This window comes from Hirsutella rhossiliensis, assembly GCF_020360975.1.
Source record: "Hirsutella rhossiliensis strain HR02 chromosome Unknown scaffold00009, whole genome shotgun sequence".
Lineage (NCBI taxonomy): Eukaryota > Fungi > Ascomycota > Sordariomycetes > Hypocreales > Ophiocordycipitaceae > Hirsutella > Hirsutella rhossiliensis.
The window spans coordinates 879,485-902,419 of NW_025408675.1; the positions used below are offsets into that span (position 1 = coordinate 879,485).

Consider the following 22,935-nt stretch of genomic DNA (forward strand, 5'->3'; position numbering starts at 1 on the left):
GTGCTCATTCAGCTGCGATTGTTGCGGCTGCCCTCCTCCTGCTGCCCGAGAGGTGCGTAACGCCCTTGGCCGCTACCGGTGCTGCCTGCGCGGCCGCGCGCGACTCTAGAAAGCCACCCGCCGACGCTTCGATCTTCGCCGCCGCCTGGCTGGCTCGATGACTTGTTGTCGTCGTCGACTTCCGAGTTTGGGCCGAGGAAAAGTCCAGGGATGCCACTCGTCGAGCCAAGGGTGCCGCGTCCAGATCCAACCGGCGATCCGCCCCTAATAAGAGAGCCGGTCTCGGCGCGGATGGACGGGGTGCCCACAACCGTGCTAGCATCGCCGAATATTGAGTCCATGTCCTCGAGACGGACTCCGCAAGTCTCAGGGTAGATGAAGTACACTGTTTGAAGCGTCAGCGGTTACTGGCCTGTCCCCTTGGACCAAATGACAATCTTACCAATAACAAAACTCAACACACAAAAGAAGGCGTGGACTAGGTAAAGCCGCCACTTGATCCACTCCTGTAAGATGGGGGTCATCTCGCCCACGAGCCAGTTGGCAGCCCAGTTCGTGGCCGTCGACAGACTGGCGCCCTTGGATCGAATGCTGAGGGGAAGGATCTCGGGCGGGTAGAGCCAGGGAATAGGTCCCCACGAGTAGCCAAAGGCCGCGTTGTAGATCATGACAAACAGGACAACCAGCCGCGGCGTCCACCTGATGTCGAGGAAGATGAAGTAGGAGATGAGCGACAAGGATATGGCCATGGCGACGGCGCCCGAGAGCAGGATCGCCCGTCGGCCCCATCGATCCACAAGATACCAGGGCGGAATTGTAGAGAGGAAGTAGGTGATGCCGTTGAGCCCAGTCATGAGGACGGCATCGTGGCCGACCCAGCCCGCTGACTCGAAGACATAGGGAGCGTAGTATGAGATGACGTTGATGCCGTTGAGCTGGGCCAGCCCCTGGGCAGACATGGCGATGAAGACGCGGGTCCGGTACTTGCGGAACATTTCGGCGTATGTGCGCTCGCCTTCCTGACGCTGGAGAAGCACGTTCATCTTGATTTCGCGGTACTCCTCGCGAGCCTCGGCATTGTGGATGTCGCCGCCGCCGTACAGGTTCGCAATGACGACCATGCCCTCCTCATCGTGATCGTTGTCGAGGAGCCACCTGGGGCGCGTCAGCACGCTGGGCCACGATTCGGGCAAGAGGAAGCACAAGACCGGGCGGCTTACCTTGGGGACTCGACGATGATTAGGCTGCCCAGTCCCAGAAGAGCTCCCATGACACATTGCATCAGGAGCGGCACGCGCCAGGACGAGTCGCTCTCGATGAAGCCGCAGCCGTAGTCGACCCAGACGGACGTGGTGTAGCCGATGATATTTCCGGAAAACTCAATGCACGCCAGCTTGCCACGGTTGTGGGGGGGCGAAATTTCCGACTGGTAGACGGGCACAATGGTGGAAAGCGCACCGACCCCAAGACCAGCCACAATGCGGCCGACCATCATCATGGGCATGGAGACGGCAAGAGTCTGCAGGGCGCCACCGACGAAGAAGATGCAGGAGCCGTAGAGGATAGTGCGGCGTCGCCCGATGATGTCACCAACGCGACCAACGACCAAGGAAGAGATGAAGGCACCAATCTCGAGGATAGCGACCATGGTCCCTACCTGGGCCTTGGATGGGTGATTGAAGTAGTCGATGAAATAGGGGCCGCTGGACAGGTGCATGTCAGTTCAAAGCTGTCTCTACCCGGATGGTGGCCGGGGACGGGAGAAGCGTACGTGATGATGCCCGACATGACGCCCTGATCATAGCCGAAAAGAAAAACGCCGAGGGAAACAAAGATGCTGGTAAAGTAGCTGGCGAGAAAGCCAGGTCAGCACGCCGTTGGCCAATAGCCCGGGGACGAGTCCGAGGGGGCGGTGCGTACAGAAGGGCCTTGCCCGTCAGGCCATGGATGGAGCCCGAGCGTCCAGACATGATGGCGCCGATGCAACGTTCGGCGCGCGACGGCCGGGGACGGGAGACGACGGGGACGTCGATGGCCTCCTTGTCGATAATATGGGATCGCGAAGGAGAGTGGTGATGACGATGCGGCGAGGGGTCGCGGATGCGGACCTTTCTGGAGTGCCTCGACGAGCGCTTCTGGACGCCCGTGAGGAGCTCTCCCTCAAGCTCGTCGGGCAGCTGGAGGCGGACGGGATCGTGTTCGTCGGCGAGTTGGTCGCCAATATCGCCCGTGTCGGTCCAGGATGATTCGGAGCTCGACGACAGGCGAGGGGGGCCGGCGTCGTTTTCCGGGGAGGCGAGAAGCGAAGCCGACTGGGACGAGTCTTGGGGGTTGGCGGGGCGCGTCGGGAGGGTGCGCAAGGGGATGTTGGAGGGGAGACGGGACTGGCTTGTCGAAGAAATGCTGGGCGGTCTTGGGGCTGATAAGCAGCAGCGCCCACCTGCTTTCAATGGAAGGAGACGCGGGAGGCGAGGGGAGGAAGAAGGGGGAGGAGGGAGAGGGCCGGGGGAGCGGATGCGAGACAGGCGGAGAGTAGGAGGAAAGCAACGAGGTTTGGCGAGTCAAGAAGTACCTGGGGTCGGGTGACGGAGTTCCCGCCAGTCAGCCAAAGTCATCCATCAATCAGCAGCGAAAGGGCCGGGTAGCGAGCGGCGGCGTGCGAGACTGCGAGTACTGGCCGTAGTGAGAATGTACATACGGTAGGAGAGGCGCTACGCGGCCAAGATCAATGGCCACTGCAGCCAAGTGGGTTGCGGACGGGGCCGGGACGGGAGAGACAGAAAAGTCGTCGTGCCAATTGGATTTGTCGCGTGTGACCACCTGGAGGGGGCTCAGGTACATGGAGCGTCACCTGTACCGTCTGTCGCCACGAGGAGAGACGGACGACGGGCAGCGACAAGATCAATATGGAGTGAGGGCTTTCGCTGTGGTCGCAAAAGTGCGGGCTCTTGGTCGTCGTATCTGGGAAGGCGGTGGTTGCAGTGCTGGCCGGGTTGGTGGTGGCGACTTTGCGACCCGGATTGCAGGGACAGGAGGACCCTTCTCGTCGACGACGACGACGACGTGGAAGCGAGGTGCGGAGTGGGCGACGGACGGACGAGGCTCTGGGGCGGAAAATGAAAGGCGAGAGGGAAGACGGTGAGGGAAGACGGTGAGGGAAGACGGCGAGGTTGAGAGGACGAGGAAGCAACAGGAGATGAGAGGCGAGTCTTTCCGCTTGCCCAGTGCATCCGCCGCGGCCTGGGCCAAGCGGATTCAGCCCAGCCGTCTTCAGCCCCCCATGCAGAAAACGAACAAATGCTTCTCTCTTGTGCGCCCCTTTCTCTTTCTGGGCCCCTGCCGTTGCCCTCTCCTTTTTTCTTCTTCACATTGTCACGTCGAAATAGGGATTTGCGCCGTCCTGTTGCCCCTAATCGCCATGCATGCTCCCGGGATTGCAGGCGTCCTTTTCGTTGCCCGTCGTATTCGTGTCCGTCAAGAATTGGCTTTGGAAGCCCTCCACTCGCAAGTCCGAACTCGGCGACTGCAAAACCCAAGACACGGCGTCTACCGTCAACGGAGCACAAGACAATTCCTCCATGTACGGCAGCTGGCTGCGGCCGCCTGGTACATTGGATGCCATGCCACCGGGATACCTGCAGATCCCCAGCGAGAGCGCAGTCCTAAGAGCCTTTGATGCCCCCTCGCAGGAGCTAATTCCTGGGAAGCGGGAACCAACAAGCTCATCAAAGTTGCTTTTGCTCCATCGTTCCTCGTGCCGATCCGCTGCGTCGCCGACAGCCAAAGCCCTGCCTGGCCCGAGGACCCCAGATCGGCCCACGAGAGCGCCTGCAATCTGCTTCGCGACGCCGGCGCATCGGAAAGCGCCCTGTCACGCGTCAGCCGTCTCGGGCGTCTCACGTGTCAAGGCATCGACGTCAGTCCCCTCTTGGTTGCCTGACGCGCGTGAGGCGCAAGCGGTGCCCTCGAGCCTACACGAAAAAGGTGGCTGCCAACAACGTCAGCAGGTTGGCTCTAGTCGACCTTTTGAATCGTGCTGGACACTGATATAGCCATCGAGTTTTCTAGCATCGAGGGGAAACAAAGGCCTCGAGCATTGTCCCAGTCATTGGCAGATGAGAGACATGGCTCTGTCTCGGAAAGGGGTGTCAATACTGTACTGTACAGCACAGTAAAAGGCATCTCGTCATTTGACTGGCTTCTCACTCACTGTCAGTCTCCAACAGCGCAGGGGGGGTCACACGACAGCACATGTGCGTCGTGTTTACACCAGAGCACTGGAGCATGACTGCAGTCTGGGCGTCAAGACCACTTGCTATTGATGACCTACACCCTGGCGGTGCTTCTGGGTATACCCACGAGCTAGCAACTTAACCATCTTGGGAGTAAGTCAGAAAGGCCGCCAAGCTCATTGACCCTGGTTGCTGCAGGTATGATTTTCCCGCCCCCAATGCCACCGACGAGACAGTGCATGGGCTCTCGGCTAGGATCGGAACGGTCCATCACCGGGCTGGCCGGTGCCGGGGCCGTTGGAGTCCGAGAATTCGGACTCCAGTGGGGACCCCGTTGCCGTCCGCTGGACGGTTGGGTTGCCCTGTCCTTCCTCTCATCTCACCTCGTCGTCTCCTCAGCCCATTCCGTGGGTTGCTTTCCGGCCTGCGATGCGACGGTAGAGCTGATCTGGATCCTTTCTCGAACCCTCCCTCTGCGACGTCGCATCGCCAGCGTCACGGCAACCCGTGCAGCCTACCCTGGACTCGCCCATTGTCGAACATCAACCTCTCTCAACGCCTTCCATCGACTTTCGACAAAACCCAACGAGTTGCACTTGAAAGTATCGCATTGTGACAGTTTCCCGGTTCGTGTCCACGGACGTATCTCGACAACCTGTTGCCAAGCGCTCATTGCCCATCTTCTTGATGCCTTGGCCCTTGCTGGCTAATAGCGATTCAGTATTCAAAGCTCTTTCGCCACCCGACGTCACGCAACGGGGAGACTTCATTTATTCCCGTGCACTCATCGTCTACACCAGCGCAGTGCCGCAAGTTGAGCCTAGGGGTTTGTGAGAACGCGCCCTTTGTCAGCGGTGCCACGGCCGCCCCAGGCACTCTTCCTCGACCCTTTCCTCGTCTGCCTACCCGGCACCACATGGCTTGAGTACTACGCCTCTTTCCATGTCCATCACCAGGTGGCTGGCTCACCTGCAGCATGGCATAGTGCATTGCACGTGGAAAAGCGGTGTCTTCTCGAGTGTGTATACTTCAGTGACAAATGAAGAGCCCGCCAGGGCCTCAGATACTGTAAGCTATCCGTTCAAAGACGGGGCTGTCGGCTCAATGCTGTCTGTGTACTAGCATGGACCCCTATCGAATGCTCATACTAAGCTCACCATGCCTGGCTTTGTGCCTCGAGAAACTCGACACTGTCTACAGGAACTGCCAAAGTGCTGGGAGTTTTCACATCGAGCCATGCCCATGCCCCTTCGCGCCGACACGGTCGGGACACGGAAGCCTTTCAGCTATCTCACCATATTCTGGAAGCCCCCAATGAACGCCCCGGTGATGCGGTGAGAGCAATCAGTCTCATTCACGTTCACGTCGTGGCTCGAGCTGGTGGATCTGATCGGGGTTCGAGGACCCGTACTTGGGAAGCTGACAAGTCCGTCATGGAATCGTCGAAGGAGTCGCTCTCAGCAACCAGCCCATGAATGCCGACCAAGTAGCGAGGGGCAGCCATACTTCATCACCACAAGCTGTTATTGTCCGGTTATCACGGACAGCGTCGAATGCATCATCCCAGCGCGCTCTTTTACCCCGGCGTTGACCATCAGTCGGCTGGACCGTCTATTGCTTGAAAGCGCCAGGTCCAAAAAACTGCAGAATCCCGGTGTCCGTTCTGCCAGACCGAGCATGAATTGCTACACACCTTCGGGGTCGACAAGTTTTCACGGGATAGAAGCAGGAACCCCCCTCCCCCCGTACGGCAGACGCTGCATCCACGACCGGAGCATGTTCATGCACGCACACTTTGACCACGATGGGCTCGAGACAAAGCCCAAGGCATCGGACCCTGACCGCGGTTCGTGCCATCAAGCTTGGAGCAGCCGAGCGGACGTCTGTCTGCCCTTTCTTTGTTCGGCCCCGCCCGGGGAATGCGCCGGAGTGGACAAGGCCAGGCAGACCGCCCGAGGCTGACGAGAGAAAGAGAGGCAGAGGGCACTGTTGGTCGGGAGATGCAAGCCCAGGCCCGCCCGGATCAGCGCTTCATCCCTCCCTGCAGCATACCCAAGTTGCATTTCCCGAGCCGACGTTTGTCTTTTAACTGGAGAGGAGGAACCCCCGTCTCCCCTGTGTTCCTTTCTTGGGCCTGGTTGCTTGTGCCGTTGGTCCTCGCCCGGGCTCAGGGATGCTGCTATCCGTACTGTAGGCATGGGCGTATGCGCGCGGCCACGTGGGCAGGAGCCCTGAACCACTCGTTGACAATGTTTAGCAACGGCAGAACCGCAACCAATCGAGTGAGGTTGCCGTGGTTTCCTTTTTCCCGTTTCGCCAAGGCTGGCAGCGAGCCGTTGCTTGCTGTGATTGGCTGCTGATGGACATCAAGCTCGGGGCGCCGGGAGCGGAGCGGCGGCCGGAGCGGCGAATGGCATCGGCGGGGAGGGCCTGGGCTGGCATGAGGCCCGCCGTTGCTCCCGCCGTTGCTCCCTTGAGGGGTGTATGACGTTGAGCTTGGTTGGTTCTGAGCACGGTGAGTTTTGGCTTTAGAGATCAGAGACAAAGAGAGGCTGATGGATGAGTGAGGTCACGCATGACATGAAGGTGCGCAAAGCCATTCATGCACGTACTTGTACGGACTGAAGCCTTTACCATGGCTAGAGGGCAGGCGGTTGATACAAGCAGACTTGCAAAGTGCGGGGGGAGTCGGGAGGTTGTCGTGCAATCTCAGTTGCATGCCGCTGCTTGGGATCCTTGTGGTGCTTTCGTATGTAAGTGAAATTACATGAAAAATACAGCGCAAGGAGCTTTACACACACACACTTACTCAGGCGCGCGCGTACCCACAACCATCAGGGAAGCACTCGCTCGTCTCTCGATGAGCCGGCTGCCCAAGCCTCCGCCAGACAGCGGTGGCAAGAAAGTCGACGGGATGACGATGGTGGAGGCAGAAGGGGAGGCAGAAGGAGAGCCACGTCATTGCCGCCAGGCACGCGTGGGCTCGCGAGCGGTCGCTGATGAAACCACATTCCAGCGCTCGGCCCTGTTAGTGTGCAACGTGGAAGGACAGATGGAAGCTGGGGGCCGAGGGCGATACTGGGTCGTGCACGTTCTGGGCCCGGCTCAGAGACGCTTTGTTCTGTATGTACAGTACATGCATGGCTTGTACTGTAAGTGAGCATGCGCGGGATGTTGACGTGCCTGAACCATGTTCTTTCAGCACAAGGTTTTTCATCTTTATTCTTCGATCGATGAAGATGCAGTGGCTGCGATGTAGACGTACCGTTGCTGTACTGCCACTGCTTGCTGCATGCACCGTCCTGAGGTACCGTAGACGAGGTACCCTCTTTACCTCTCCAGCCATGACGCTCGCCGTTACCGTTGAAAGCTTGCAAATGCTACTTATTCATCAATGATATTAACCTTTCCCCCTGATGAGGTAATCGGGCAAGCAGAGACGACGGCCTGTCTCATCATTTGGACCAATGGCGTTGCCCATGGCAGCTACGAACACCCAGTATACAAAACAACGGGCGTTGCATTGCTGGCCGCCAAGGTACTCATTACAGCGCCCTCCCGGTCCCAGTCTGGCTGGAGGGAACCTGCGCCTGGCTCCAGGGTACGTACCTGGACTTTTGCCTGCACAAGGCACCAACCAGCCTGCTAGCAGCCTGCCACCCTGCTTTACAGCAGCCCCGTGGCTGGTTGGCTGCCTACCTTAGACTACTAGTAGGTACGTCCATTACAGTACTTCTCTTCTACTCTTCCTTGCCAACCCGGAAGGTACTGTACTGTGCCATCCCTAGCCGCCGCCGCCGCTCAGCCTATTGATGCAGAAGAGAGCGACAAGTACAGAGACAAGGAACCCCATGAACGGTCGGCATGTAACATGCAATACGTGCGATATGGAGCAGGGATGTGGCCCGCAACCCGCAACCTCCCCCAGCTGGGACTTCCCTTCCAGTGCTGTGTACAGTCCCACTTGTATCCCTGAGGTAACCTGGGCCCTTGTCCATCACCACTCGTCCGTCCCCCCTTCCTTCGCCCAGCCCCCCCACCCCAATCAAAGGGAAAAAGGAAGGAGAGAGGGAGACAGCGCGCTTGCATCTTTTTTGTCCTGTCCTACCTACTCATGCTACTTAGTTAGACAAGGCCTGCCTAAACAAGTCACAGGCGCCCGTCTCAATCTCATTTCGCCTCATCCCTCGTCTTCCCGCTTACACTCACACACAAACCATCTCTCTCTCTCACACGCGCGAGCGCCCGACCGACCCTACGACGGCTGCTTCTCCTCCTTGGATCCCTCCCCGTCTTCCGGGCGACATCCACTGCTCTCGCTCGTCTCGGCTTCAAGCGCACCCGGCCGAGGCCACACGGCCTCCAACTCAGCCGCCCTCTGTCGTCACCAGCCTCGCACGCCCGTCCCGTCGACGCTCTCGAATACGAGCCCGAGCCCAACGAGCCCATCCGCACTCGTCGTCACCCCCGTCGCTCGAATCGCATTCTCCCCCGAGCGCCGCCGCCACCTATATCGAGTCTCGGCGTCTTCGCCTGGTTCCCTCGCTGTGATTGCGCACCTCCCTCGGAGCAGCCGTTGCCCGGGCAGCAGCAACGGTGCCCGCAGTCACAATGGGCTCGACCGACTTTGGCAAGTTCAATGTACGCCACCATCAAGCCGAAATCGCTCCCCGACTCATGGCTGACACGCATCTTCCGTCAGGACTTTTGCAAAGATTCCACCTTACCCGTCTGCAATGTACGTTTACCCCGAGCGCTCGACACGGCGACACACGACCGCTCGAGCCCTCAAGTCGCAACAAGCCCTAGGCCGTGCGCTGCGGATTGTGCTGACTCGATTCCCTGCAGCTTTTGTCGCCAGATCACGATCAAGATGGACCCTGGCGAGGCTGTCAACTGACGGGCATTTCGCTGAGCAATGGCCGCCACCTGGGCAACCTCGGCTCTATTCTGCTGTGCGGCGTCGCAATTGCCGTCGCCGCCTTGTTGTTGTTAAAATCAGACAAAAAGCGGGCAGCGGTAGGCCGACGGTACGTTGGCATCGCACCCGTCAACGAGAACGCGACTGACGCATATGCGAACCAGGGAAATGCAATTGTTCCTCGTCGGCTACATCATCGTGAGCATATGCGAAATCTTTTCCGTCGGCGTCTTTCCGCTTGACGGCAGTGTCAGAATCGTACGCAGGCCCCTCTCTGTTTGTCGTCCCCTGCTTGCTGACCCGGACATGCGTCTACACAGGCCTTCTCTGCCATTCACCTTGGCATGATCATCGCCACCACTTGGATCTTGATGCTCAACGCTGTCGTAGGCTACCAGCTGATCGACGACGGCACGCCCATGTCCGTGAGCCTAATGATCGCCTCGGCGGCAGCCTTACTCATCGGCACTGGATACATTGCCCTCGACACGGGCTATAGCTGGACCGGCTACTGGGATAGCAGCTACAATCTCCCGAACCGACATGTTTCCCTTTACGTCCTGTACCAGCTGGCGCCGCTCATCTTCCTCGTGGCCTTTTACGTTCTCGAGACCATCCTCGTGCTGCGGGTGCTCGGGGAGGTCCGGCCCATGTTGTTTCTGACTGGCGCCGCTGTCGTCTTTGCCCTTGGCCAGATCTTCAACTACGCCATCAGCAGATACATCTGTGAAGGAACCAGCGGCAGGATCGATGGCGCTCTCTTCCAGACACTCTTCACCTTGGTCTCGGTAGTTCTGGTATGGACTTTTTGGTCGAGCATCACCGAGGATGACTGGCCGATGCAGACGACGAGCACGTACCCATAAAATATCGGCGGCGGCATGTGGACTCTCGGATTCACGGCGTTTCAGGACTGACGGAACCGTTAATACCTCTTTTCAATCATTTGCGTTGTTTCTCGCTCGCTGACGTTGAACGACTTTTTTTTTATTCTTCTATACGGCCCGACGACACGCGTGTACGTTGACGGAGAAACATGGATACCCGTGGGCGTGGCAACGAGGCATGGGCTCGCTGCGGAGCGATTTGCTTGCCCTTTGGGCGGCGAGGTGTTTGGGTACTGGCGTGGGCGCGTTTGCATACCATTTGGGCACCCCTCCTTCCCTTGGACGTTGACGAGAGAAGGTGGATGGATGAAAGTGTTTTGTTTTCTTTTGGAGGAGGCGGCTTGACGTGGGAAATAGCTACTTGGTTCTGCTTCTAGATGCCATGGCGGATGGATGGCCTTTGTTGTCCTCGAGCTGTTTGTAGGATTTAGATACGGCTTCGTAGTATACCCCGATCTAGCGGCTAATGCGTATTCGAGTCTTGCATGAAGCGAGAATGAAACTCGAGCCAAACACTTATATACATGTGCATAACCCGGACGCCCATCACGACGGCCTGATGGTGGTACGCACTCTGACTGCTGCCTCGTCATTGGCCAGTCGGTTTGGTGGAGACGGACAAGGCTGACGCCGCATCTCGCACCAACGGCGCAGCCTCGCAACCATCCACCCCTCGCCCTCGTTGCGCGCCAAGGTTAGACCCAAGACTGTCGACAAGCTCACAACCCTCTCGAGGCCTTGAATGCTCCGTCAAGTCTTGCCCGCATACCGGCCTCTTCTCGTCGGACCCTCCTGCGTGCCCGAGAACAAGGCGAGGAGGACCGCCGCCCTCGGCCGCCGCCGCCATGGCAGACTCGGATGGCGAGTTCATCGCCGACGGCATGTCGGACGATGACCTCATGGACCACGTGGTGAGCGACGACAAGCACGCTCCGTCGGGGGGCGGCAACAACAGTGGCAGGGCGTCTGGAGGGCGCCCCACGCGGCGCCGCAAGGGCGAGCGCAAGGCGGCGGCAAAAGCGTGGGAGCAGTCGAAGCGGACGTGGGAGACGAACCTGCCGGACGAGGATCAGGACGGGGTGCTCAACCTAACGGCGCTCGAGGCAGAGAAGCGGCGGCGGCTGCTGCGCGACACGACGCCTCTGCAGAGGGGCATCATCCGCCACCTGGTGCTGGTGCTCGATATGTCGTTTGCCATGGCCGACAAGGACATGCTGCCCACGCGGTATCGGCTGATGCTAGGCTACGCGGCTGCCTTTGTGAGGGAGTTTTTCGAGCAGAACCCCATCTCGCAGCTGGGCGTCCTGGGCATGAGGGACGGCGTCGCTGTTCGGATCAGTGATCTGGGCGGGAACCCGGCCGAGCATCTTGAGCGGTTGCGGGCGATCGAAGGCCAGGATCCGCAGGGGAACCCGAGCCTGCAGAATGCGCTCGAGATGTGCCGCGGCGCACTGTTGTGAGAAACCACTCCCAACCCACCCCTCCCCTTTTTCCGCTTCCAATATTTACCTTGACTGACTGACTGCTGACTGGCGAGGGGGCCGGGGCGGTAAAAACACAGCCATGCGCCGTCGCACGGGACGCGAGAGGTTCTCATCATCTACGGGGCGCTGCTGTCGAGCGACCCGGGCGACATCCACGAGACCATCGGCCACCTGATGACTGACCGGATCCGCGTCTCCGTCGTGGGGCTGTCGGCGCACCTGGCCATCTGCGCCGACCTGTGCTCGCGCACAAACGCGGGCGACGAGTCGCAGTATAGGGTGGCCCTGGACGAGGTGCACTTCCGCGACCTCTTCCTCGCCGCCACGACGCCCCCCGTCACGCGCACCCTCGAGCAGAGCACCCCGAGCCTGCTCATGATGGGCTTTCCCTCGCGCACCCTGGCCCCCGGCGGGACGACGAGCTACTGCGCCTGCCACAGCAGGCCCTGCCGCGAGGGCTACGCCTGCTCGCGCTGCGCCACCCGCGTCTGCCGCCTGCCCGCCGAGTGTCCCGCCTGCGGCCTCACCCTCATCCTGTCCACCCACCTGGCCCGGTCATATCACCACCTCTTCCCCCTGCGCAACTGGGTCGAGGTCTCGTGGGCCGACGCCGTGCGCTCCGCCACCTGCTTCTCGTGCCAGAGCGCCTTTCCCGAGCCGCCCAAGACGAGGCAGCCGGCGGTGGCGGCGGTGACGGCGTCGTCGACGACGAAGACGGCGGCAGGAGGGGCAAAGGGCGTGAGTGAGAGCGCGCGCTACGCCTGCGAGGTGTGCGGAAACCACTTCTGCATTGACTGCGACGTCTTTGCCCACGAGGTGGTCCACAACTGCCCCGGCTGCCAGAGCAACGCCCTACCTCATGACCCGCCGCCGGGCGGGGCCGAGCTCAACGGCAACAGCAACGGCCACGCCAACGGGGCCATGGAGCTGGACGCATGAGTGGGCGGCTTGGTTCCAAGTGCCTCTTGTGCTGTAGTTTCCTCTTTTGCATGGCGTGCCGGCGCGAGAAGCACGGCGGGGGCGCGTTCCCAGACGCGGTTATCCGGGCCGTGACGGAGCCGAGGAACAGGAACGAGGCGCAAAATGACGGCGGGGAGAAGATCAAGGTGGGCTATGTTTACAGCGAATAAGGAGACTAATACAGGCTTACGACGAGCTGGGAACGGTGGATGAGCACGGAGGGTGGTTTATTTCCTTGTTCTTCTCGAGCATATACATACACGCAACGCGGCGCATGGAATGGGACTGCGCATCTTCTCTCGTTTGCCCTGAATCCATGGGGAGGGTACTGAAGGGCGCCAGCCGGATGCTTGGACGGCTTTGCGTGGGGCGGGGGGAGGAAATGCATGTCCCGTAGAGGGTTTTTTTGGCTTCTTGCGTGTAGGGAGGAAGAAGAGGTGGCACGCTTCCAAAGAAAGGAGCTCTTTCACATATACACACGGAGACGCACGGAGACAACTATGACCAGATGTACAATATGCACGTGGAAGGAGCCAGACACTCATTTCTCACGGGAAACGGGGTAGCGAACGACAGACACCAGGACCATGTGCGAGAGAAACGGGGCCAAGGCTGTGATGATGGTGGTGATGATCTTTGCATCGTGGACTCGTTTCACACCCGGCAACGTACGTACATACATGAAGGTGTGCGCGGCCACGGCTGGAACACAGGAACAGGAAAACACGCCAAAGCGAGAAACAGGCCGAAGGTGAGAGAAGAAGCGGAAAAGAAAGAAAGGACAAGAATAGCCTCGGTTGTGCGCGTTCTCGTGTCGTCATACCCGGTGATGCTGCCATGCACCCCGTCGCCAGCGTTGGTGGACTCAACAGTCAACACTCCCCCCTTTTTCTACATCTCTTGCGCGCACTCTCGTGTCGGAAACACACTCGCTCTCCGGCATGCCACCGACCCGCTCGTCGAGAGCAGGGCCAGATGGTATAATTAATACAACAGTACACCCCGAGGGTGGTGGGAGCACAGGGAACAAGGGGATAGGGAAAGAAGAGGAACAAGGGACTCGGATGTCTGACCCCAGGCCCCCCTCGGCCTACAGGTTCCCGCGCTCGGCCTGCTCGCGCTCAATGGCCTCAAAGAGGCTCTTGAAGTTGCCGGCACCGAAGCCGTCAAAGTCGTTGCGCTGGATGATCTCGATGAAGACGGTGGGGCGGTCCATGAGGGGCTTGGTGAAGAGCTGCAGCAGGTAGCCGCCCTCGTCGTAGTCGATGAGGATGTTGAGGCTCTGGATGGTGTCGAGGTCCTCCTTGAGCTCCCACTGGCGGCGCTCTGTCTTGAGGCGCTGGCGCATCGTGTTGTAGTAGCTCTCGGGCACGTTGATGAAGTCGACGCCGCGGGCGCGCAGGGCCGACACGGCCGAGATGATGTCGTGCGTCAGCAGCGCAATGTGCTGCACGCCCGCGCCGGCGTTGAAGATGACGTACTCCTCGATCTGCGACTTCTTCTTGCCCGCGGCCGGCTCGTTGATGGGCATCTTGACGAGGTTGTTGGGCGAGGCCATGACGATGGAGCTGAGGGCCGAGAACTCGGTGCAGATCTGGGAGTCGTCGACGGACCAGAAGCGGTGAAAGGACAGGCACTGCTCGTAGAAGGCGCACGCCGACGCCATCTCGTCCCAGTCCTGGTTGCCGACGCAGTGGTCGATGCGTGCCAGCCCGACGTCGGGCAGCGTCACCGAACCCGTCGCCTTCTTGGCCTCGCGGAAGCCCGGCAGGAAGGGCCCCGAATACGACGCCCGGTGGATGAGCGTGTGCGTCGTGTCGCCGTACGTGTTGACGACGGCCGTCACCACGTTGCCGTGCTCGGCGTCGCGGAGCACCTGGGGCGCCTGCACCGCCACCGCGCCGCCCTTGACGGCCCGGCGGTAGACGCCCTCGACGTCGTCCACCTCAAACGCCACGTCCTTGACGGCGTCGCCGTGCCGTTCGAGATGCGCGTGCATCTGCACCAGCAGCCTCCGCTCCGCGTCCGAGATGGGGTCGTCGGACAGCAGGTGCTCGGCCGATCGCAGGGGGGACGTGAAGACGAAGCGGACGCCGTGGTTGGCCACGACGTACGAGGCAAAGTACCGGCTGCCCGTCTCGAGCCCCCTGTAGGCGACGGCCGTGAAGCCGAAGAGGCTGACGTAGTAGGCCGCCGCCTGCTTGGCGTTGCCCACCCACCACGTTACGTGGTCATAGCCTGTGAAGTTGCCACCCGCTTCGAGGGCGAGGTCGCCGTTGGGCTGCTGCGCCGTTGCATCGGCGGCCCGCTGCTGGGGAGAGAGTGCCGAGGGGGCCATGGCTAGTGACCGACGAGGCAGGTGAATGTGTCGTGACGAGCAGAGTCGAGGCCGACCTTTGAGGTTGAGGGAAAGGGGGAAAGGGGATCAGGAGGCGAGTATAGGTTTCAAGTCGATGACGCAACCTTGGGCACAGTCTTCTTATGTCTCTGTTGCCGGCCGTTGATGTTCCGCTTTGGAGTTTAGGTGAAGCAGGCGTGTAAGTGTTTATGTGTATCGTCGTGATGGCGGAAGCAATGCAATGGAAAAGAAAGAGAATACGGAAAAGGGGCACAAAGCGGCCTTGAGAGGGGGGGGGATATAGACTTTTGAATCAACGGCGCCCTGTCTTTCTCGCTGCCCCAGCGGCTTTAGTATCCTTTACCAACATAGCAGGCGGGTGAGCGGTGGTGTCCCCGGAACTGAGCCGCACATGGCATCCCACGGCCCGAGAGCGACGGGGTACGCCCAAGCCGCACGGCTCTGCACAGCGGTGGCGACCTTTGCGCCGGCGGCGGCGGCTCGCTTCGGGGCGGGCATGACTTGACATCAAACACCCCTAGACTGGCGTGGGGCCCCAGAGAAAAGGGGGGCGGTCTAGCCAAAGCCGAGCCGGAAACTTACCGGCCTCGTAAATGTGCGTGGGCCGGGCAAAAGAGGATGGTCAAAACGAAGGCCATGCCGTCAGTGGCTTTCCATTCCGCCTCTCTTTGGCCGCTCGACACTAATAGCAGCAATTCCTCGCTGGAATGTACTGTATGTGGCTCATCATCGACTTGTTGTTGCGCTCAAGGGCCGACCGGGAGACGTTGCTCGCCCGCCGAGCGGAATCCAGGCCGTTGCGGCGGCGCCAGCCGAGGTAAGCCGAGAATGGCCGCCCGGGCCACTTGTTCCCCACGGTACTTCCCGCACGGGGTAATGTTTGCGTCTTGTATGAGGCGGCGGCAATTCCAGGCGGCGCGTGCTGTGCATGCGGCTTCTCGGACATCTTGGCTTGGATGATTGATTTCCGTTGCAGCTCCGTAACGTCGGTGCCGCCCTTCTCCGCCCCGCCGCAATCCCGCCGCAGCAGCGCACTCGTGTCGCTTCTGCAGAATATCAAAGTCTCCCGTCTCGTCTCGAATTGACGACGCAAAAGCGGTGGTTGAGAACGTTCATCTGGCGCCAATACTCGCATCAAAACATCATCCCCCCCCCCAAGAGAGCGGCCATCGTGAGTTGCCGCACAATGGCCTACGTCAACCTGAGCAAGCGAGACGTCAACGTGCTCGAGAAGATCAAGGACCCAGAGTCCAACCCGGCTGCGGGAGTCGTCATCGATCCGTCCCTGCCCCGCGACCCGCACATCGCCGACTCGGGCGTTTATGAGAGGCTTTCCCAGAGAGAGCGCGTCATCATCCAGACTATCCAGTCCATCGAGACGCAGCTCAGCCAGTCCCACGCCGAAGACGCCGATGAGGCGGCCATCGAGGGCTTTCGACAATGCATTTCCGATTTAGACAGCCTCGTATCCGAAGAACCCAGGTACGCCAGCGCAAGGAACAACCGGGCTCAGGTAATTAGGCGAATTTATGGAGACTGTATGTTGCTCAACATCACCACCGGCATGCCCATGCCCCTGATTGCGGAACCCGAGAAGTCGGAAAGGAGAAAGGTCGCCGTCACGGCACTCGAGGATCTGGAGCGCTCCATTGCCCTGCTCTCTCCGGCCACGATACACACCCCTCTATCGCCCCAGGCGGCTCGCACACTGTCCATGGCGCACACACAGCGAGCAGCAATCTACCTCAGAACATCCAAGCTGTTGTCGGACCGGCTGCTGGACGTTGACGAGGCCCGGCCCGAAGCGCAGTGGGCCAAGCTGAATTTCGAGGAAGCGGCCTCGCGAGATTTGGCTTATGGCGGCCGATACGGCAATCAGATTGCAAAGGGCCTGGCCGTGAGCGTCAACCCGACGGCCAAGCTCTGTGGACAGATTGTCCGGGAAGCTATGAAGAAGGAATATGGGCCGTCTTTCCAAATATAAATGCCCGGCGTATCCGGGTGCCGGTTGCGCAAGGAACGGAACTACGTCCACGAGTCGACAGCATGTCGGGAAGCGCACAGTTCCCGTTCAAGGGAACTCGGCGGGTCGAATATAGAATACTTGGCGTCGAGGTGGGCGTTATCATGGAGCATGAGCTTGATCAAGCCGTTTTGCGCGAAATTCCAACACGTCTGACGCAACACCGAATGTTAGTCCACGCCCGGAACCAAGCCTAGTGTAAGAAAAGTCTGCCCGCCATACCGCAGCCCAGCTTCAATGGTCTCATTCGCCGTCTTTCCCTTGCTCTTCTGCTCGCGATTGATGCGGGTGACGGCGGCAGAGACGCCAATGAAGACGGCGAAAATGGGGTCCGCCACCCTCGAGATGATGTACGTGGGCGCAGGCATATTTGCTGTCCGGTCGTGATCGGTTTCTTGCTCTGCACTGCAGCTGCTCGTCGAGTCGTGCCTTATTTGCCGTAGCTGTGACCTTGGGCAATTGGAGTCTCATCCCAAAATGGAGGGAGCAACCGTGTAGAGGTCCCGTCGCGCACGGGCCAACCCTCCTCGTCAATCACGTGATGTAGCACCTGCACTCGCTTGCCCCAAATAACCAACCCACAAACCCCAAATTTTTGCACCAAATTCCCGAATACGGTCCCGCGACGTCGACGAAATCCGCCTACTAACACACCACCCGACCACACTGCAGGACAAGATGAAGTTCCTCAAGGTCGGCCGAGTCGCCATCATCACCCGCGGCCGATATGCCGGCAAGAAGGTACGAAACTCTGCGAGATCTTGTGTGCGGGGACGTCTTCCTCGTCGCGTTGCGCCTGACGATACATGCACATCTGGGAAGGGAAGACGGGAAAGAGGAACGAGCCGGGTGTCGTGCGACTTATTTGCCTTTCGACGGTCTCATAACCCTTGGGCATCGTCTACGCTGCAACTTGATCGGCAGAAGAGGGCTCAGGCTGACAGGAATCGTGCAACCAGGTCGTCATTATCCAGCCCGTCGACAATGGCAACAAGCCTCACCCCTTCGGCCACGCCATCGTCGCCGGCATTGAGCGCTACCCCTCCAAGATCACCCGCCGCATGTCCAAAGCTCGCCAGGAGAAGCGGTCCAAGATCAAGCCCTTTGTCAAGGTCATCAACTACAACCACCTGATGCCCACCCGGTACACGCTCGAGCTCGAGGGCCTCAAGGGTACCATCACCGGCGACACCTTCAAGGAGGTTACCCAGCGCGAGGATGCAAAGAAGACGGTCAAGAAGGTGCTGGAGGAGCGCTACACGAGCGGCAAGAACCGATGGTTCTTCACCCCCCTCAGTACGTCCACACCTCTCCATCCCGCTCTTTGTGCCGCACGCTGCCCGGCTCGACGCTCGACCCATTTGCAAATCCGAGACGCTGACACGCCTAACTGTAGGGTTTTAAAGATATGGTCGTTTTCTCCAGCAAGGTTAGGGAGTTTGCGGGATGTAAAGAGCATTGAGTGGCACTCAAAGCACCCCGGGTTATGGGCTCAATACGAAGTTGATTGAAGATTTCTCACCGATATATCATGGCTGGCGTGACTGTCTCTGGGGCACATGGCGAAACGTGGAAATAGTGGCACAGCCCCGGTTGGATTGAGGAGTGGTCAGCGTAGCTCGCCCGTCGGCTCTGAGCTAGGCAACAGAGCAGCTTCCTGTCACGCCCTCTCTGCTCATCGTACCCCCACGGGCCTGAGCATTTTACATCTCAAGCGACAGTTGACTGAAACTCAATAGACGTGCGTGTGTAATGCTCGTTCTGGCGTGCCCTTGCTGTAAACCATACACATTTCTATGATTGATTTCCAGCGCTGTCTAAGTAGCATCACTTTAGACCATTCATGATGCGGGTCGTGCCGCTTCGCCCGTCGGCACCGCGCGAAGCTCTGAAACTGTACACCAACGATCCTCTCGCCCTACACCCAAGCCCGAGTCTCTCTTGTCTCCAATCATTATTTTTCCCTCGACAACCGATGCGGATACGCGTCAGGGCGAGTCCAGTTCCAACGCATCGGATAAAGAAAAAAAGAGAACGACAGAGATGTCTGCCCTCCTAGATTTGCCTGTGCGCCCAGCCATTCAACGCCTAGTCGCGCTCTCGTGTTCAATCCCTCCCTTGTCCGCCGAGGCAAGCATGACGAGGCCCCAAAGATATTACACCCTGCCATTTCTCATTGGGCGTCAACCTTGCCAAAGCGGCTGGTCACCTCGTTGGTGAGCTTGGTGGGGTCGTAGTTTGGCGCATAGGTGGGTGCGAGCGCTCCAAAGAAGGTGAAGAGAACAAAGGCCGACATGGTAATCACGGCAATCTTGCGAAGCACCGGCTTCCGCGCACCAAACTCAGCCCACTGGCGGTTCGCCTCGCCAACGTATCCCTTGAGCTGCTCGAAGCCAAGCTTGTAGTAGACCATGCCGCCCAGAGCAATCGAGTAGCCGAAGAACTGGAGAGGCGTGACTTGGGTGCCCCAGATCATCATGGAGGCAATGACAAGCATAATATCCTTGAGGACGCCGCACAAGGTGAGCACAACTGCAGAGGTCTTTCCAATCTATTTTCATGGCATTAGCACGCAGGCAATTCGCACGCAGGTCAAGGTCACCGTACCAGGAAGACGACGGAAACGTTGAGCATAAAGGCGCAGAGGCCGTTGAGGAAGAAAGTGAAGAGGCCGACGTTGTAGACATCGGCCATCGAGACTCTGGGGATCTCCCAAATCAGGGCGACGACTCCGTTCATGACGGCGCAAATGGGAGCAAAGTAGTAGAGAGAGACGAGGGGGTCCATCTTGAAGTCGGCCGAGCTCAGGAGACGCTGGACCATGGTGAGGCGAAGGGCCTCGAAGATGATGCCTCCGATCTGGAATAAGACCCCGACAGTGACGAAATGGATTTCCCCAAAAGACGCAATGACAACGCCGACAACAATGGCCGAGACGTTGAGGAACTGCTTCAAGTTGGGCTGCGAAACCCCCAGAGTCCAGCCCGAGATGAGGACGGCAACGGGGGTGGTGGCCTTGAGCATCTGGATGAAGGCAACGGACAGGTATAGATAGGTCAGGTTGCCGCAAATCAGGCTCAGGCTGAAAAAGACGCCGATGGGGACTACGGCTCGTAGGTAGACGCGGCCCGTCATCTTGACGGTTTTCCGGCCATCAAGCAGCGTCGTCCATCGCGCCATGACCTGAGTGACAATGGTCGCGAAAGACAAGTGGTATGTGGTGAGGATGACGGGGTAGCCTGTATTGCTGGGTTAGCCGTCGGCGTCGACGAGACCGGCTCGCGTGGGAGACGTACGAAAGTTTAGGGTGTCGAGAAGCCATTTGTTGAACAGGATGACGGACGAGCTGAAGCCGATCCAGGTCCTATAAGCGTCGCGTGAGTTGAGCGTTCAGGAAGACAGGCAGCCGCAGCTACTGACAGGACGTAGAGAGCCGGGTGCAGAGCAGCCTTGGTCGGCTGAGGCTTCTCCAGTTGAGGGTTGACGGTCGGCAGAACGGGTGAGGCATCCGGGCGGGAGACGTCGCCCGAGATGCGAATCTTTTCCTCTGCAGACATTGTTGCCGAGTTGCGAGCGGACGATTTGGACGAGTTGCGAGATGGCGCGAGCGCGGTATTGATGAGGCTGCTCGCGAAGCGGATGGATTGCTTGAGGGACGCACGGGACGCGCAAAAGAGCGGACGGATAGCTAGATCCAGCTATGGTGTTTTCGGCGCCGGAGAAAAAAAAGGAAAGGGGGTTAAGGAGTGAGGGGATGGGATTACGTAAGGGGCGAAGGTGTGATGGGGCCTGGAAGAAAGGACGGAAGAAGACTCTGGGCGGGCCAAAAAAGCTTGGCAGGCTGCGATGAAGAAGGGAAGAAGAGGCTGCGTACGACGCGTTTGGCGTAGAGAAGGGGTCAAGGCATGTACTTTACTGTACTGGCTTTAGGGGGGATAGGAGGAGGGAGGGGCTGGAAGCGGCAAGGCGAGGGAATTAATCGGAATTTGGAGGCTGCGCGCGGGCAGAGAGAGAGTATCGAGTTATTTGGGCACAGTAAGCATGTCTTGATGCCCGGTACTGTGTGCCTTTTTCCTTGTTCCTCCCTCTCTTCCCCTTTTTCTCAGTTTGACGTGCCACGCGTGTGCGTAGGCGGATCGACGCCCTCCGAGGTTGGATGGTTGCAATCGGCGCTGTCACCTTTGAGTGGCCACCTGTCCCCGGGCTTTCTGCAGTCTGCCAATGCAAGTACACGATTGCAACACGTGACGGGCAAGGCAGTCCACTTTCTGAGCCGTCGGCTGTGTATCTGTTACAGTACTGTACATACTTACGTATTACGCGTCGAGGCGGAGAAGCACATGTCGGTACTTCGTACTGTACCTCCTTTTACCCATTCCCCCCAAGGTGCCCGCGGCACTGTGCTTGCACGGAAGGTACGCACATAGGTAGGAGATGCCACTTTGCACTACCTTACCTACCCAGGTAGGTAGGTAGTTCGGAGTACCTACCTAGGTACTAAAAACAGATTGTGGATTCAGACATACTGAGTATACGTACTGTACATACGTACGTACTTCAGTGCCGGGGTGCGCAACAGTGCATGCAGGCAACCCGCCTCCTAGGTCAGGTATCGAGCCAGGGTACGCGGGTGTGCGCGTTCACCTCGCCGTCGTGACGTGCAAATACGGCCCGGGTGTAATTAATACAGTACCTAAGTAGTGGGGTTGGGGGCCATCAGGTCCTACGGATACAAGTCGTAGGCAGGACGATTACGGTAGGCAGAGGCTGCCGCGATCGGCAACGCTTCCTGTCGAACCATTTAGCCCGCCCATATTGATTAACCCGGCCAAGCACCTGTGTTGCACTGTACAGTACGCCGCAGACAACTCGCTGGCAAGGAAAATGGCAAACGTCAAGTCAGCAGGCATGTTGCAATGGAGTCGGGAAAAGACCGCGGCATCCCAGCAATCCAAGGCAGAAAGCACTTTGCCCCCATTCCATCAGGCCCGACTGCAGCGCACCCGAAACGCGCATACTGCGTAATTAGCAAGTGTCTGTTTGGACATCGAGGGCCTAGGCCATCGAGTTTCCAGTGGTCACTGGCAATAGAGGCTGTGCAGCGTACTATTTCTTGAACTGCCTTGGAGACGACCCTGTCTTATTGGTGCCTTCTAGATCCAAGGTCAGCCCCTTGTCCTATGGCACTACTTACCCGCCCTCTTTTTGGGTCAGACATTCAGGCTAATGGGCGACAATGCGCCGCAAGCAATGGTTTAGATTGTCATCCTCGGGACTCACCTTCTTGGCCAGATTTGTCTGCAACTGATTTACCGCCCAAATGCAGAGGCGTTTCGTGCTTTTCGGAAACTCGCGGCCAGCACGCGCGCCGTGATATGTATGGCCCGTGCTACCTGTCCAGGAGGATTACTTTCCTTTCATCACCAATTCTGCCTGAATCGAGGACAGGTAAGCCCGAGATTCCCTCGCTGCCTGATTCAAGTCAGGTACTCCGTACATACCTACAGGGAGTACAGGGAGGGCTACACAAGCCATGCTGCGGAGCACCCTGCTAATTACAGCACGGGACGAGAGGAGGGCCTGTGCAAGCGCTCAACGTCACGTCTCTTGGCCATCTTCGGTCGATTGCTTCAGGACCGTGTCTGTTCGCTCGCATGGCAGGCCGATCGTCGGTCCAAGTGACATCGGTCTTCCGCAGCTGACGACGCCCCCAACCTTGGCCTCTGGCCTGTCCCTTACAGGACATGCGGTAACTTAGAAGTCTCCCCGTGATCTGCGCTTGCGATCAGATGGACGTGCCCCGCTAGCCTCGACCAATTCGCAAACGGCCACACTGCCCCAAGATCGCTTCCGTCCCCGGGAGGCAAGTCGGAGGAACCGAAATGACGGAAAAGACGCGCAGGGTGACACACAAACGGCCGGTCAGGCTCTTTTCGGGAGGGGAGCAGCTCCCGTCGACGGAAACAAACATGACCGTGTTTTTACTGTAGTCCTTGTGCCATGCCCGCCCTGTGGTAGTGCAAGGACCGTCATCCGTTCCCTTAGATTTTTTTGATGGGAGTGGAGGTT

At 59.1% G+C, this 22,935-nt stretch overlaps 8 protein-coding genes across 8 annotated transcripts; 4 read left to right on the top strand and 4 right to left on the bottom strand.

Annotated features, from left to right (window-relative positions):
* Nucleotides 1-8: 8 nt before the first annotated feature.
* HRG_08012 (sugar transporter domain-containing protein) lies at nt 9-2,841 on the bottom strand (the record flags this gene model as incomplete). The annotated part of the gene is made up of 6 exons (XM_044866483.1): nt 9-385; nt 443-1,155; nt 1,221-1,703; nt 1,772-1,849; nt 1,921-2,403; nt 2,699-2,841. 6 exons carry the CDS (start codon nt 2,839-2,841, stop codon nt 9-11), a joined length of 2,277 nt encoding a protein of 758 aa, XP_044718372.1.
* A 6,002-nt stretch (nt 2,842-8,843) lies between these two features.
* HRG_08013 (chitin synthase III catalytic subunit domain-containing protein) lies at nt 8,844-10,019 on the top strand (the record flags this gene model as incomplete). Its single annotated transcript, XM_044866484.1, has 5 exons — nt 8,844-8,873; nt 8,935-8,970; nt 9,081-9,262; nt 9,318-9,411; nt 9,474-10,019. The coding sequence occupies 5 exons, from the start codon at nt 8,844-8,846 to the stop codon at nt 10,017-10,019; spliced, it is 888 nt and encodes a 295-aa protein (XP_044718373.1).
* An 866-nt stretch (nt 10,020-10,885) lies between these two features.
* Nucleotides 10,886-12,463, top strand: HRG_08014 (ssl1-like domain-containing protein; the record flags this gene model as incomplete). The annotated part of the gene is made up of 3 exons (XM_044866485.1): nt 10,886-10,951; nt 11,036-11,496; nt 11,602-12,463. The coding sequence occupies 3 exons, from the start codon at nt 10,886-10,888 to the stop codon at nt 12,461-12,463; spliced, it is 1,389 nt and encodes a 462-aa protein (XP_044718374.1).
* Nucleotides 12,464-13,574: 1,111 nt separating this feature from the next.
* HRG_08015 (glyoxalase/Bleomycin resistance protein/Dioxygenase superfamily domain-containing protein) lies at nt 13,575-14,822 on the bottom strand (the record flags this gene model as incomplete). The annotated part of the gene is made up of 1 exon (XM_044866486.1): nt 13,575-14,822. The coding sequence occupies one exon, from the start codon at nt 14,820-14,822 to the stop codon at nt 13,575-13,577; it is 1,248 nt and encodes a 415-aa protein (XP_044718375.1).
* A 1,207-nt stretch (nt 14,823-16,029) lies between these two features.
* HRG_08016 (uncharacterized protein) lies at nt 16,030-16,827 on the top strand (the record flags this gene model as incomplete). The annotated part of the gene is made up of 1 exon (XM_044866487.1): nt 16,030-16,827. One exon carries the CDS (start codon nt 16,030-16,032, stop codon nt 16,825-16,827), a length of 798 nt encoding a protein of 265 aa, XP_044718376.1.
* A 41-nt stretch (nt 16,828-16,868) lies between these two features.
* HRG_08017 (non-classical export protein 1 domain-containing protein) lies at nt 16,869-17,234 on the bottom strand (the record flags this gene model as incomplete). The annotated part of the gene is made up of 2 exons (XM_044866488.1): nt 16,869-17,018; nt 17,055-17,234. The coding sequence occupies 2 exons, from the start codon at nt 17,232-17,234 to the stop codon at nt 16,869-16,871; spliced, it is 330 nt and encodes a 109-aa protein (XP_044718377.1).
* A 310-nt stretch (nt 17,235-17,544) lies between these two features.
* On the top strand, nt 17,545-18,270 carry HRG_08018 (ribosomal l27e protein family domain-containing protein; the record flags this gene model as incomplete). The annotated part of the gene is made up of 3 exons (XM_044866489.1): nt 17,545-17,607; nt 17,826-18,162; nt 18,263-18,270. The coding sequence occupies 3 exons, from the start codon at nt 17,545-17,547 to the stop codon at nt 18,268-18,270; spliced, it is 408 nt and encodes a 135-aa protein (XP_044718378.1).
* A 769-nt stretch (nt 18,271-19,039) lies between these two features.
* On the bottom strand, nt 19,040-20,423 carry HRG_08019 (triose-phosphate transporter family domain-containing protein; the record flags this gene model as incomplete). Its single annotated transcript, XM_044866490.1, has 5 exons — nt 19,040-19,417; nt 19,474-19,725; nt 19,792-20,105; nt 20,163-20,230; nt 20,287-20,423. 5 exons carry the CDS (start codon nt 20,421-20,423, stop codon nt 19,040-19,042), a joined length of 1,149 nt encoding a protein of 382 aa, XP_044718379.1.
* Between the last annotated feature and the right edge of the window lie 2,512 nt (nt 20,424-22,935).